At 40.9% G+C, this 14,735-nt stretch overlaps 1 protein-coding gene across 4 annotated transcripts in view; it reads left to right on the forward strand.

The window, feature by feature from the left end:
* The window catches only part of UTRN (utrophin), a 1,396,454-nt gene that overhangs the window by 557,872 nt on the left and 823,847 nt on the right, over positions 1 to 14,735 (forward strand). For all 4 annotated transcript variants that reach the window (XM_085612275.1, XM_085612279.1, XM_085612276.1 and 1 more), the window contains 2 exons: positions 5,848 to 6,039; positions 8,278 to 8,450. In XM_085612275.1, coding sequence (XP_085468401.1) covers positions 5,848 to 6,039; positions 8,278 to 8,450 — 365 coding nt within the window. The remainder of the gene's footprint in view (positions 1 to 5,847; positions 6,040 to 8,277; positions 8,451 to 14,735) is intronic.

A 14,735-nucleotide genomic window follows, 5' to 3' on the forward strand; every position in this document is an offset into this window, starting at 1 on the left:
CCTTGAAAGGCTCATCGGACTGGTGCAGCTACTCACATGCCATTATTTGCCTAGCACATTAGTGTCTCTGTCTGGCCCTGCCAGCCTTCCTCATTAGAATGGGGCAAGGGGCGTGGCCGATGTAATTAAAGGCGTGGCTTAAAAACACTTAAGTTAAAAATCTGTGCTTAGCATAGTGTGCCGCCCGACTGGTATTTTGCTGCTTTTGTCATTGCATCCAGATATATAATGCAACAAGTAACATTACACCTACAACACACAAGTACTATTGGCTTTGCCAATGGTTGATAGTTACATAAGATAACAAGCTAGAAAAAAATGTATCCCTGAATACACTGGACACTTCTGCCCCTAACCAAACAATTTTCTAAAGAGGCAGTGTGAGAGCACAACGTTTTCTGCAGTTTTTATGCAGGCAGTCATCAGCATCTGTGGTAGAATTGAGTCCTGTTTTAATAGAAAGAAATTAGGCATCACTTATTTTAATTGTTTTTTAACGGACTGAGCACTGGTGTTTGTGAAATATTGAGGCAAAAGAATATGAGAGGTTGAGGTAAAAAAAAACACTGGTGTGAGATGAGGACATGAAATTGGGGATATGGAAGCAAAAGGAAAACTAAATGAAATAAGAATGCGACTTATCCAGATGGGGTTGAGAACATGAGAGGTAGAGAGGAGAGAAACTGGATGGAGACAGCGGTGATAGAATGTGAGAGGAAACTGTGGAAGATAGAGGTGAAAGAATAAGATGGTAATGAACGAGAAAATAGGCAAGATGGAAACAGAATGAGAGTAGTGGATGAAAAATCGAAATTGTTAAAGTCAGAACGAAACCAGGAGAGGAGAGCAAAAAAAACCAGCATTGGCCGCACGCGCGTCTCGCGCTTAAAGTAAAAAAAAAAACAAGCCCTGGAGTTGTGTGTGTGCGCGCGCTAGAAGCAGGGGGAGGAGGGGGTCCTGCGCGATTTACTTGCGGGAGCGATAATTGCTACCATATGGCGGCGCTCGCTCCTGCAAGTAAATCGCCTCACGTGCACGCGTTGCCATTGAAGGCAATGGAACGCGTGCACATGTTTGGCTGCAAACCTGGAGCGATTTCTAAAGGTCTCTCCTAAGCAGCGCATGCGCGCTGCATAGGCGAGACCTAAAAGGGCTAAAGTTATTGTTGAAAAGACAAGAACTTTGCCATCTCTTGACTGAAGTCAGCCTTGGAAGCTGCGGACACAGCAAGTGTATTCAAACCAGTGGTTCAGGCACAATTTTAGATGCATCTTTCAGAAAACCACCTCTTTGGCCCACAAGTGACAACTCTGGAGGCAATGAAAAAGTATAACAAGAATTGCAAAATCATGGGGTCTATAGATCTTCCCTTAGAAGGAGAATCACACAACCTTTAGTACACAGGCCCAAGGACAAACTGCAGATAACCAGTTGTCATCCAGCCAGTGGTAGCAATAGGAGGCACTAAACCCATTTTTTCGAGGCAGGGGGGAACCAAGAGGAGACAACTCCAGAGGGACTTCTGCAGGTTCATCAAGGCGACTCGCTCACACTCGCACTCCACGCACAAAATACATCCGTAGGATGAAGGATCAATGACTTCTTAACCAAATAGAAGTTAGTTATCGAGGACAATTTGTTGTTAAATATAATACAAGGCTATTGTATTAACTTTATACAAAAACCTCCACCAAAACACGAGAGATACTAAAAAGATCAATTGAAAATCCTACAAACCGAAGTGTAGGAGTGAGCAGCACAGGTGTGCACTCTTTACTTTCTAGTTCTGAAGCAAGACTGTGCGACATACTCTAGATCTAAGGTCTCCAGACAGGTTTATAAAAACACAACAGTTTTAAATGAAAACCTTTCAAGGGGTCACACTACTGCTAGAAAGAGGGAGACTACCTGCCAACAGGATGCCTGTTTTCACACTCCCACACACCCTGCAAACCGAACATTTCTCAGGTTTATGATGAAAGAGCTAGATTATTAGTTCAAGGTCTTACCCTTAAGGCATCAAATCTGGACCTGGGGTCTTCACCAAGACCACATTCAAGCAGTACCAATGCTCACTGGATAGGATGATATCTGTTTTACACTTACTGGCGTTTTTTGTGAATTGTGGAAAGTCACCTCCCACTCCAGACACCAGAAAAACATTTCTGGCAGCAGACTTGAACACAACTACAGCAGTGAACTACCTGTCATCAAGGAGGGTGCAATTGATGCTAAACTAGAGTCACCTGTACCAGATTTCCCGGTTGCTGGCAGTGAGAATGGGAATGTAACTATTGGTGATGATGGCATCATATATTCGTTAAATCAATGAGAACTAGTCTGTCAAGACGTGATTTGAGATTTAGAGCCGTGTGTTGTTGACAGAAAAAGAGAGAAGAGAAACTTCTTTCTTTTTCATGAAGCCCTCACCCACCAACCTAGTTGGTGGCATGCTTCATCATCGGGCCCACCTGGTGACACCGAGTGTGTCCCTGGTGTGCTACTATGCCTGTATTACAGCGGAGCTGGTATATTACTGAGTGTGCAGTGAAGGTGACGTGAAGGTGAAGTTAAAAACTGTCCAGTGGTCCCATTCCCCAAAGGGATTAACTTTAATATTTGGGTCTCTGGCAGAAATGAAAACAAGGCAATGGATGAAGGTGGAGTGGTATTTAAGAAACTCCTGCATCTAGTGAGTGGTCTACATGTTTCAGATAGGCCTTTAAAATATACTGGCTTTCCTCAGAACCTAGAAATATGAAGGGTGCGGTCTATACTATCTGTTTGTATAGATCGGGATATGTGTAGCACACGCTAAGGTGCTCTATATGTGAGAAGGCAGTTCCTTCTCAAAGCATACCTGTACATACAGACACAAAAAGACAAACAACACACAAATATAGGTAGGGTTAGGCACGATGGCATAATCACATCATTAAGTAATGGCCGTGACGTTTGTGGAAAAAACGGTAAAATAACGACACGTTGGGAACGTCGTGATAAAAATGAAGTGAAGATTATCGAGATATGGGCTATCGTGTGTAGTAAAGCACATGTTGAGTGAGAATGATAAGGAAAAAATGGTGGGTATTCTCACACTAGCAGTTAGCTATGAATGCCCCATGAGATTCCGGCAGAGGTTATGGCACTGTGACGGGGAGAAAAAAGAAGAGAGGGGGCGTGATCGCCCTTCGTAAAAACCTGAAAAGGAAAGGTCTTACCGCGTTCGTGGCGGGAGGTGCCTCTGGTGATCTACTCACTGCTTGAATGCTCAGGACCTGCTTGAACACCTGTGTTGCTGCGTCGGGTCTCTGTGGGTAATGGAACTCGGAGAAGTGGCTGTTTAAGGACTGGAGTAGCTGCCCTTGCTTGTGACGCAGAGAATATCATATATTCACCTTATTCCAAACTCAAGGCCAATGTAGGAGAGGTTTGGCAACCAGTAGACACAAGCAATGGGACATTAGGAGGATCTAGTAGTTGTAACAGTCAAGATCAGCAGCAAAATCGGGTTGTGGAGTGCAGCTACCATGCTAAAAGGGAGACAAGTCTTGGCACAACTCCTGTAAACCATCCTAATAACAGACACTTCACGCACAGGATAGGGAGCACAAGTGAGTACCCTCAAAGTAAGTGCCCTGTGGTTTACACTGGAATCAACCGAACACATCTGATTCCTGGAACTAAAACGTTTTTCCTAACATTGAAGCCTTTCCACAAAAAGTGTAGAACAAGACAGTACAGTTACTAATAGACAGTACAATGACAATATTCTACCTTAACAAACAAGAAGGAACCATATATTACCCACTAATATAGCCAGTGCACGCCACCTGGTGATAGGCCATTGCAAAGAACATCGCAAACCATATCTCAAGAATAGAAAACACAAGCACAGACAATCTAAACAGGTGCACATGCTACACTTAGCAGTGGGAACTAAGACATTCTATACCAGGTATAATCTACTGTCGGTAGAGAATGCCTGAAATAGATCTTGTTGCAACATCAGAAATTCAAATTGCCCAGCCTTCAAATCCAGACACTACCACTGTCAATCTTTGGTGAAGACCCTGTTGATAAACTGGTGCTGGACATTTGCATATGCATCTACTACAGTACCACTAATTCCAATAGTTCTGGAAAAATTCAGAGCATCCAACATGGCATTGATTTTAATATCTCCCAAATGGCCTTGCCAGCCCTGATTCTCACACCTGGTGTCAAAGCAACAGTATGTGAAAAAAGTCTCCTACAGTAGGACAATCTACTGATGGAACAAGGGAGGGTGTTTCATCAGAACCCGGGGTAACTCAGCGGATGACTTGATTCTTCAGATAGCTGAGTTTTGGAATTTACACTTGACAGACAAATCACCATGCATCATCCAAAAACTTTCACTAGAAGGTGCTATGCCCTCAAATGAAGAAGGTTTCTAATATGGTGCCAAACTAACAAACTCTCTGAGACCATTCATCAGGACACAGTGCTAGTTAGGTACCTCTCCCACTAAACTAACTGTAAGCTGCTGTACGCCTCACTGAGGGTGCTTTTATCAGCTTTTACAGCTTATTTGTGAGGAGTTCATATTAGGCAGATATTCTCTATATCACTAATTAAAACATTCATGGAAGGAGTGGCCCATTCTCTTTTAAATCATAATGTGATATTAGCAGGATTAATGAAAACTTAATTTAAACCCATGCACAAAGTCCGACTTAAAACATCTCACATTAAAGCTGATCTTCCTAGTGGACATCTCATCACTATGAAGGGTAAGTGAGCTGCAGGCAGGCACTCACAGTCCAAGAGCCATACATAAACATACATAAGGATAAGGTAATCATGAGAACACACCCTAAATTCTTGCCAAAGTTGGTTTCACCTATTCACATCAACTTGTGCTTAACTTGCCTGGCCTTTTTTTTAAAGGTCATCTAGTGCAGTTGAAATGGCCTTACAGTCCTAAGATATCAGAAGGGCAACAATGCCCACATGCAAATTTCTATAACACGAGGAAAACCAACTAGTTTCTATGTAGGACTCTCAACGCAGGCCTTAGGTACAGCTGTAACTAAAAATGCTCTAGCTAGATGGATTGTACAAACCGTTGAATTGCATTCTAAGCAAGCCACAAAATCCTAGTGCCAATAATGCATTCAGCCAGAGAAAAAGACTACCATGGCCTAATGGGCAATGATTCAACAGGGCAGCCACATGGTCCTCAGATTTACTTTTACAAACCACTGCTGCATTTACGTACAATCATGCAAAGAGTTTGGAATGGGTCAAGCAGTACTGAGGAATCTATTAAGGTTCACTCCCTAGTCTAACCCTCCTTCCTAAGGTAAGCAATATTGCTGCATAGTCTGTCCAAAGAATGCAGAACTAGAAGAGGTTTCACACTGCAAAATAAACCAGTTACTTACCTGAAATTATATTTTTGCTGCTTTAAGCTCTTCCAGATTCACATTCAACCCAAGGGACATCAAATTAAAGGAGGTTTGTGGAAGCAGGGAAAAAAAGAATCCAAGGTGGTGGACATGCACTGGGGAATTGTTGGCATGTGGTTAATGTCATAGTGTTGCTCCACCTATGTCAACGGCCAATCATAATGCAAATGTTTAGCAACAGAGAAACACTTCTTCGACATAAACTTTCAAAGGCAGAATTGGGCAAAGCATGTGAATTTAGAAGAAATGTAATTTGCAAAATCATAATTTCAGGTAACTAGTTTCTTTTATTTCATAACTTGCCTCCAAGGTTTGGGAAACATTGAGACAATTTAACATATCTGTCCAAAGTAGAAATCCTCAACCATATTGTTCATCTTATATTTTCTTCTAGCCTACAAGTGCTCGGAAGAGGGGTACTGCAGGGTATGCACCCGGAGTTGGATCCTCACTCTTTCCTTCCAGCTACCTTGTACAGATCAACAAAGCATTACTTGCTATGGCTGACGTGGAGTTATTGCTCAGTGCTCCCAAGCTCAACAGTGGTGTCTATGAAGACTTCTCTACCCAGGAAGATTCCTTGAAGGTAAATTACATTTTTAAAGTGGTGAAAGCAATCAAAACATATGATAAAAGGCATTCTCCAGAACGGTCAAGAAAACTTTGTGTGTTCATCTGCCAAATTCGGAATCAAAAAGGGTATACTATTTGCCAGTCGATTGTTTGAAATTAGGACCACTAATGTAAAAAGTTGGTAGTTCCTGCAGGTCCAAGAAATTGAATAAAGGCTGATAGTTGTCTTTCCACCAAAAGAGTTAAATATGTTGAGTTTATAGTGATAAATTATGGTGTGGATTTTTCTAGTATGGATCAGAATGCGTAAACATTTAACAAAGGTACTATGGTCAACTATTTCCTACTGCACCGTTTTACACAGAGAGTTGATTAATGGCGTAACAAGTCCAAATACAGACCACGGAACTTCCGAAATGTGGGAAGGGGGGAATGCCACTGAACTGTTGCTCTTTTCAAGCATAATTTCAGTTTTGCTGGGTAAAGCATTTATAAGGATGTGGGCAGAGGATGATCTAGGATTATCAAGATGGCTCTGAGTCCTAAAGTAAACCACCCTTACTTCCTTGGTTGCAATCTAAAAAGAAATTTTTGTAATGTTCATTTGGTTGAATAGAAATAGAACTAGATGATAGACATAGTGGAGATGTTTCTGGTGAAAAAGGAAATATAAAGTCAGAAAGGATAGGGGTCTGTACACATATGTTAACTGGGTGTCCTCAATTAGCTTGTGCATCCATTTAGGCGCAGAAATGTTTACCCAGTTGTGCCTGTGAAAATCCGTGGCATTGGTTCTCTGTCAGTATATCCTGACATTCATTTGTTGCTAACCGTCAGCAAAACTGATGCACAACTGAAAAGATTAAAGAAATAAGAAACGTTGGAAAACTGGATTTGTGAGAGAACAGTGCAGGTTGTACTCTCTAAGTGATAAGAGTACGCCCAGAAGTGGGTCTTTTGCTCACTGTGCCACTGGAGCAAAGCTATACCTGACTGACTGAACGGTACTGTTCAAACAAGCTTGGAGCAGATCTTAGGTGCACAGCTGGTTTCAAGTGAATGTAACATCTTTCACGTAAATCTGGTCAGACAGCGCTTAGAGACCCCTGTGGTTATAACGCGCCATATAAATTAAATAAATAAATAAATAAATAAATAATCAGGGTGAAGCTGATTTTGGATTCTTTGTGTTCCAGTTGAGCGTGGACCTGTCCTAGCAGTTCTGGCTGACTGCAACTATTGGAGCAGGGTCAAGACTGATTTGAACATGGCTGGGTACGGACTGAGGGGCATGTTGAGCAAAAGAAAAAAGAGTTGGGATGCCACCCGAGTGATCGCCAGTGTTTAAACAAATTGCAAGCATTCCTCCCATCACCTTTTGTGTGTTAGATGCAATGTCCTAAGTGGTAAGGTTGTGCCCAAACATGGGTCCCCTGCTCCTGGTGCCACTGGAATAAAACTATACCCAACTGATGAGCCCTAATCAGGTGAAACTGGTCTTGGGTTGCAGTTCATTAAGGGTGTATCCTTGCAGTTCGGGCTGGACGGTTTCTATTTGAGCAGGTTTAAGGCTGATTGCATATGGCTTGGTTCAAACTGAGGTTGCATAGTCATGAAAGAACAATGGGATGGAATGTTGCCCCTAATGACTGCCAGTGGTTATACAAATTGCAAGCATTCCTCCCATCATCTTTTGTGTTTGATGTATATTGGTATTTAATAGGTGCTTTAGTATGGTAACAGCTTCTCTAAATTTTGTAGATGTAAGTATGGATTGGATCCACTCCATGTGAGTAATATTACTGCATTTGAGAAAGAGGATTAGGAGAAGTTGTGAAGTAATAACATGTATATGTCTATCAGGTTAGACTTGTGCATGCTTCAGAGTTCTAGAAATGGAAGCCATAACAGGGGTGGTGAGGATTTTGCCCCAGGTTTTGTGAAAGAGCATAACCTTGCAAAACACCTCTTTAAAGCAACAAGTGATTTCCAGATTCTGGTCATAGCCCATAGGGTCCACGTGTTCAAGTTCAGTGTAACGGTTCAATACCAAAAGTTATTGTTATGCTTTGATTCAATAAAGGATGACAAACATGCATAATTGATCTTCTGTTTAGTGTTCGTGCTGCCTCCTCTCTACCCATTTCCCCATGCAAATGTATTTCTTGAAGTTTCATCGTGGTATGTTTTTCACTGTCTTTATTTACACAAGAGGGTAGGTTTTGAAGCTCTTGTCTCACTTTGTTTGCAGAACATTAAAGACCAGCTCGAGAAACTTGGGGAGCAGATTGCAGTGATTCATGAAAAGCAGCCTGATGTTATACTGGAGGCGTCTGGCCCAGAAGCTGTACAAATTGGAGATGCTTTGACCCAGCTGAATGCAGAATGGGATAGGATCAACCGAATGTATAATGACCGTAAGAGGTATGCCTCCTCTGTTTTCTTTCACTTTGCTGTGCGGTTTGTGTCTGAATTGGGCAAGTGGATTTTGATCGATATAGAACCTGTTTACATTCTTTATATTTGAACTGAAGGATCAAAATAAGCACATACAGTTGAGACGGAGTTCTTTCTGTACATATGCTTTTAATGTGGTGATACAATTTTATTTTCCTGTGAATCACTTAAAAATTAGTTTTCATGGACACTTCAATGTTCCACTTTCGAAGAATGACCCACAATTGGCACACTTTAGGCCTATTCGCAAAGGCATTTTGGAGTACATAATGTAGTTCTCATGTAGTACTTATCTATGCATGCTTAAAAGCCCTTGTAAATGTTCTCTAAAGCATCGAAAATTTGAATATTAAGATAATATTGATATACAATTCAAACAAATAGAAAGACTTGTGTCCTCTTTGCACTTTAACTGATGGAGAATTGGACTTTTCAGGGTTCAGTAACAAAGTCATGTAAGGGAAGAGTACTCCTGTAGTATTACTCCAGCACTCATAAATGGTTTTGTGACCCAGACTTTGTGTCCGTAAGAGACCGATTTCTGACGGGTGTGGGGGAGAGATTCTCTATTGTTTAGAAAATAAATATTAGCCCTTTTTTATGTATATAGTTATACAAAAACAAAATATAAAAGGGACTTTTTTTAAATGCTCTGTAAATGCGAAGGTAATTGACATTGGTTTCCTTAGCTTCATTCCTGTCAGCAGCGTCTGAATACCTCAAGGTGACCTCCGATGTAGCTCTGGTATGTGCTGACAGAATGCTGACAGAAGGAGAGCACTCTTGAGGAGAAAAAAAAAACACAGTGATAGACTCTAGCATGTCACTTGGTATTTCAGAAATAAAATTTCATTTTGAAAGCTCTAAACTTACAGTCAAAATGTTTTTATTTAAACATGTTTTAATTTGTGAATTAAATAACTTATTTTGTCATTTGTGTATTTCTTTGGTGTACATGTGTTTCTGTACTTCTGTGCATGTATTGTTTTGAAGTTCAAACCATTGAAATTGCATAAGACATTTTTGCTGGCTTCCAGTGGTGATTCATTGGGAGGAGGGTCAACAGAAGTCAGAAGGTTATGAATGACTCCTCTTGGCCCCTTGAGACTATTAACTACCCATAACTTTCAGAAGCTTGCCCTTGTCTCTGCCCATACCATTTGGGTTGAACGAGCTGCCTAGCCATTGAAGATTTCAGTCATTTGAATTAAAGTATTTGCATGCATTAGTTATTAAAAACTTGAAGGGTTTTGAATACATCAGACAATGGAAATATTTCATAAACAATAGTTTCCTGCATGTCTTTCTTCTATGTCTTGCCTCTTGAGTCACACCTCAACTGAGGTTGTTGTATAGCAAAATAATTCTAAAAATGAGAAGGGGTGCTGCCTTATTTTTTCCGAGCACCAGCCTCTCTTTACCACACCACATACCCTCTCCCACTTTGGCTAGTTGAAAGGACTAAGAAGATCATATAAATTTTCTTAAATGTTTTGCCTGGTTATTGCAACTTATCAAAGTATTTCAGTATTACTGCAAAATCAAAGTTGGTTGGCCCTGCACATGGTACCCCAGTGGTAAATAGTAATACTGAGGCTGGTGTCCCATGTTGTCCAAACATAGTGTTTAAAATAAAATTCAGTGGTGAGGGGGTTCAAATGACAGCTTCTTGCAGTGGATTTAGTCATGTAGTGTGCCTTTTAAGTCTAACTGGTAAGCTTATCTCCATGCACAACTCACACACTGGGAGAGAGATATCAACAGTAAGTGAATGAGCCATACCTCTAAGGCAGTGTTTCCGAAACTATGGGTCGTGAACCGATTTTGGTGGGTCGTGAAAGTACAACCAATAAATAAAGATACCTTTAAACGCTGTATTTAACTTGTCACATTTGCTTCATTTCAAAAACAGAGGTGAAATGTCAGGCTTTGTCTTTTGACAAATTGCTGCCTTTATTTTTTAACACAAGGATTGGTGTTTACATACTCCCCTCGCTTTGGAGTCAGAGAAAGATAAGTAAAGTGAATTCCATGACAATCTTGCTGGGGTAAATGTTAATACTTGTAAATGAACTGTACACATTCAGCAGTTAGGAGAGCAAAAATTAAGCTAATTTTTTGTAATTCTGAAGTGTGATGGAAACAATGATTTAAATACGATTGAAACACATCAGGACACTTTACTTAGTGATGCGCAAATGACAATTATTCACTGAAACCTGATTTCCACACATTATTATTTGTGTTCAGTATAGTTTTTTCCAAAGAAACTGTATATCTACACAAATGTAGTGGATGTTTCAATGGAACATATGCTGTCTGTAAATGAGACCGCGCCACCACATGCTCGCCTCATATCCAATCAAAGCTAGTTGTGTGGTGAAAGTTTGACGTGCTAAAAAGTGGGACTTGATTCTAAAACGGTTGGGAAGAACTGCTCTATAGAATCGTCCCTCTGTTTTTGAGCTTTTGGACTCTTGTAAGTACAGAGGAACATAAATACTGAATGATCTAGGGGACAATCTCACTTATTGCACGTTGACTTCTGTTTTTTATCACAATTGGGGCACTGAACTCTGTATGGTAATAACTAAGAATCTACTGGGTAAGAAAGAAAGTACTTTAAAGGCACCAGAGAAGCCTACAAGACTGTCGACAATGTTTCTGTCCATGGCCCCTCACCATGTTGCAGATGGAGCGCTTTTGAATTCTTACCTCCTTACTTCTAGACCTGCATGTGCACCCAACCATTCAGCTTAGGAATGGGAGGTGTCCTGTCGAATCAAGCATTGGCTGTTTACTAGTATGGAGAGCAAGAGGTGATGGGACTGTAATAACATCTTGCTGCCATCCTGTCAAGCAAAAATGGTAGGATACGAGGTCACTTCTTGGGTACCATTACACGCTATGGCTTCTCTCCATGCTGGTTTTTAATGTAGTTATGCTTCCTAAGAAGACCTGTGTGCCTCCCCCTGCTTTCTCAGCTCTTGCCTTTCACTTGACAGCACATTGCTCGGCTTTAGTCTTCTTGCCTTCCATTGAATGAGTTCTCGTTTCATTTTCAATGCCAGTAGCAGCACTCAATTCCTCTGCCAAGGCTTCATTCTCTCCTCTGCTGGCCCTTCTACAAGACAGTTTCAGTTGCCCTTGTTCTCTTTAGAGAAGGGCTGAGCCTCAAATGCATGCCTGGCCCAATTTTTCATCTGCCTACTCTGTAACCATATTGAAAGCTGCTGGTAATAATGATTAACATGTTTAGCACACATTGTTGAGGATTATACCAGTTGTTAAAGGCCCTGAACCCAAATTATAGGCCTGAGGCACAGTCACAAGGGCCTGGTACGTGGGAGGAGGCCCTTTAACAACTGGTATAGCAGGAGGCAGAAGAGCTAAGCGAAAAGGCTACTAGAACACTTTACCCACTGAGGGTAAAATATTGTAAACTAAAATGGGAGAAAAAGACAGCCTATACCAGCCATTATTGTCCCTGTACCACTCCTTTGCCTTCAGTGAAGCTCCCAACATTTTATTGATCCAATAACTGGTATTTACTTTGATCAAGTATATCTAGCAAACCATTATCCTTTTTTAGCACTGACTTTTGTGGCACTATCTAGCTCAATAGTTCAAAAACGAGTCTCTCTCTCATAGTTTGTGAACATACACTGTAGAAACATCCCATGTCCCTAAACCCATTATTTTTCTCTTCCATTATACCCCAACATTGCCATTAGCATATAGTATATGTGGCCACCAACAGCATCAATTTGGACCTCTTCCTGTTTCACAGACTTGCTTCTTTTTGCTACTTGTCAGCTGCTTTGGGATTCCTCATCTAAAACTATTTACAAACTTTCAAACTTAACCCCAATTTGTGTACTATCCAGACAGCCTTCTCTTAGCAGTTTGGGGGTGGTGACTGGCTGAAAGCCCCATCAACCTATTCATCAAAGGGCGACCCTGAGTTGTGTTTATCACAGCTGTCCTTTCAGATTGCACTGGTGTTGCTTCGGATAAGATGCATAGCTGTGCAGCTATGCGGTGCTTGCCCATTCTATGAAGACACTCTGCTCTACTGGTGAAAGGAAGCAACACTTTTTGACTTCTCTTTTATAAAAGCTAGCTGAAGCCCTACTTAAATCACAATATTGTCAGTAAAACAGCCAAAAATCTGTCTTACCTAGGTAGAAAATATGTCAAATATTGTGAATAATGAGTCTCTTTATCTGCTTGCCTGATTAACTGTTAAACTGCAGCAATTGATTTTCACAGTGACTCAATGAATAGTCTCTGAAGTTAATTTAATTTTGATAAAGTTAGGTTTGTATATTGAATTTTATGCCTAATTTTTTTTCGCAACAAGTTATTACAGTTTCTATCGGAATTCGAACTGGACCCGGGCCAGATACTGCAACAGCAGTCTGTTTCTAGACCATGCTGGGCACGCAGCAAATGTTTTTAAGGACTTCTGTACTTGGAAGATGTCCTATGCATAGTAGTTCACTTTCAGCTGCCCGAGTGTGTCGGGAGTGGGTTTACAGTGCTGTAAGTCCTGACCTTTCACCTCTGTAATATCACCAGAAGTAACACTGTAAGTGACAGAGAAGAGTCACTGTACAGACAGAAGAGTAGTGTAAGGCTCGGGCCCTATTGTGGAAGTAGAGTGACTGCTTTATCTTGGTATGTTTGCTTTATCGCGATAAAAAGAAAATATCCTTTAAGAGCACTTGGTGTTCCGCTTTGTACTTGCCATCTATCCATCTTGATGTCTTTTTTTATCTTAAACTACTTTGTGTATTTTCACGTGAATGACTCCATTGCTGCAAGGCTCCTTTCTGTTGTTGGCTATTGGTGCTTTAGACATTTCCTACTGTAGGATCACTCCTGTACTTCTAGTTAGTTTATGATTTATTTTAAAGCGTCACCAAGAATATCCTTCTCTTGGAAAACTGTGGCAGCAGTAATTTTCTCGTAGTAATTTCATGCATTAAAAGTATGAAGGCAGACTTTCCACCAAGAAGCAAATGTACATTTTGTGTCTACTGTGGGAAAATATGTGCCTTTTGGAGTGCACCCCTTTCCCTTATCCTCATAAGTAGGGTGGTGTTTCTTTATCTTTCCACCCTGGAAATACACTTATTCCTGCCCTTTATAAGAGTCTATTAGCCAGCATACCTATGGTGGGAAAATACCTCCTAAGGAATGTGAATACCTTTAAACGTTAAGTGTGGTAGCTGCACATCTACTGTTGTAGGTTGAACAACCCAGGAAAACCTAGAAACTCATCACTAACCCTGAATTTCAAATTGTTATATTCACCAACCGCATAATAACCATGACCGATATATCAATAGCTTTGGGACTCATGCCTGGGAACAGTAGCACTCACTGCCTGCTCCCACCTCAAGGACAAGCTGCCTCTGTGCCTGCGTCCCCGATAGAACCTATCTGCACAAGAACACACACTGAGTGCATTATCATTGCATTTTACCCCGCATGGAAAGTAGCTCTGTGTTCAAGACCGCCTTCATCCCTAGCGTAGGAGGAACAGATTTGAATGCTCACGTGTCCCACAGACAGGTTCACATTGTCCTCTACTGCACCCCATCAATGCAGCTCTGTGGACTAGACTCCACTGTTCATGAATTGGACTCTTCAGCATTAGACTGCTTCTTTCCGTGAAAAAGTAATGAATGACTGCATCTTCACTATAGTTTTCAGTGTATAACAATTGAGCTTTGAGAGATGTTTCTCTTTTTTTCGGGGGATAGTGGCAGTATGTTTTTTCCAGAGCTTTTGTAAGAACTTGAGAAGGAGGACTACTTTCAGGAGCCCAAACTGTTCTCAGCAGTAGAAACTTCTGAAAGGTTACATTTGTCCGTCTTTCTCCCTTCTTGCTTTAATGTGGCGCATTTCAAGTGGAAAGTGGGCACATTATACTTTGTTATTTTTTGAGGAGCACTCCTTCAAATATATCCAAATACAGTAACAAAGTGTGCCTCTTGAAGCTTGAAATTTGTTACAGAATAGCAAGGAGAGAAAAAGATGTTGGTTGCCAAATGTTAACTTCCAGATGTTAAAGTTGGAAAAAAAGTGACAGAAATTAGACAGGAGAAATAAAATTGGTTGTGCCTTCCCTTTAAGTGTTATTTTTTTGTCTCTGTATTGCAGACCAAAACACCTATGTTAATGCCATTTTTGATTTTTTACTCTATGAAATGGCAGTGCTTTATGTGAGAAAAGCATATTTTT

Source organism: Triturus cristatus, chromosome 6, assembly GCF_964204655.1.
Source record: "Triturus cristatus chromosome 6, aTriCri1.1, whole genome shotgun sequence".
Classification (NCBI taxonomy): Eukaryota; Metazoa; Chordata; class Amphibia; order Caudata; family Salamandridae; genus Triturus; species Triturus cristatus.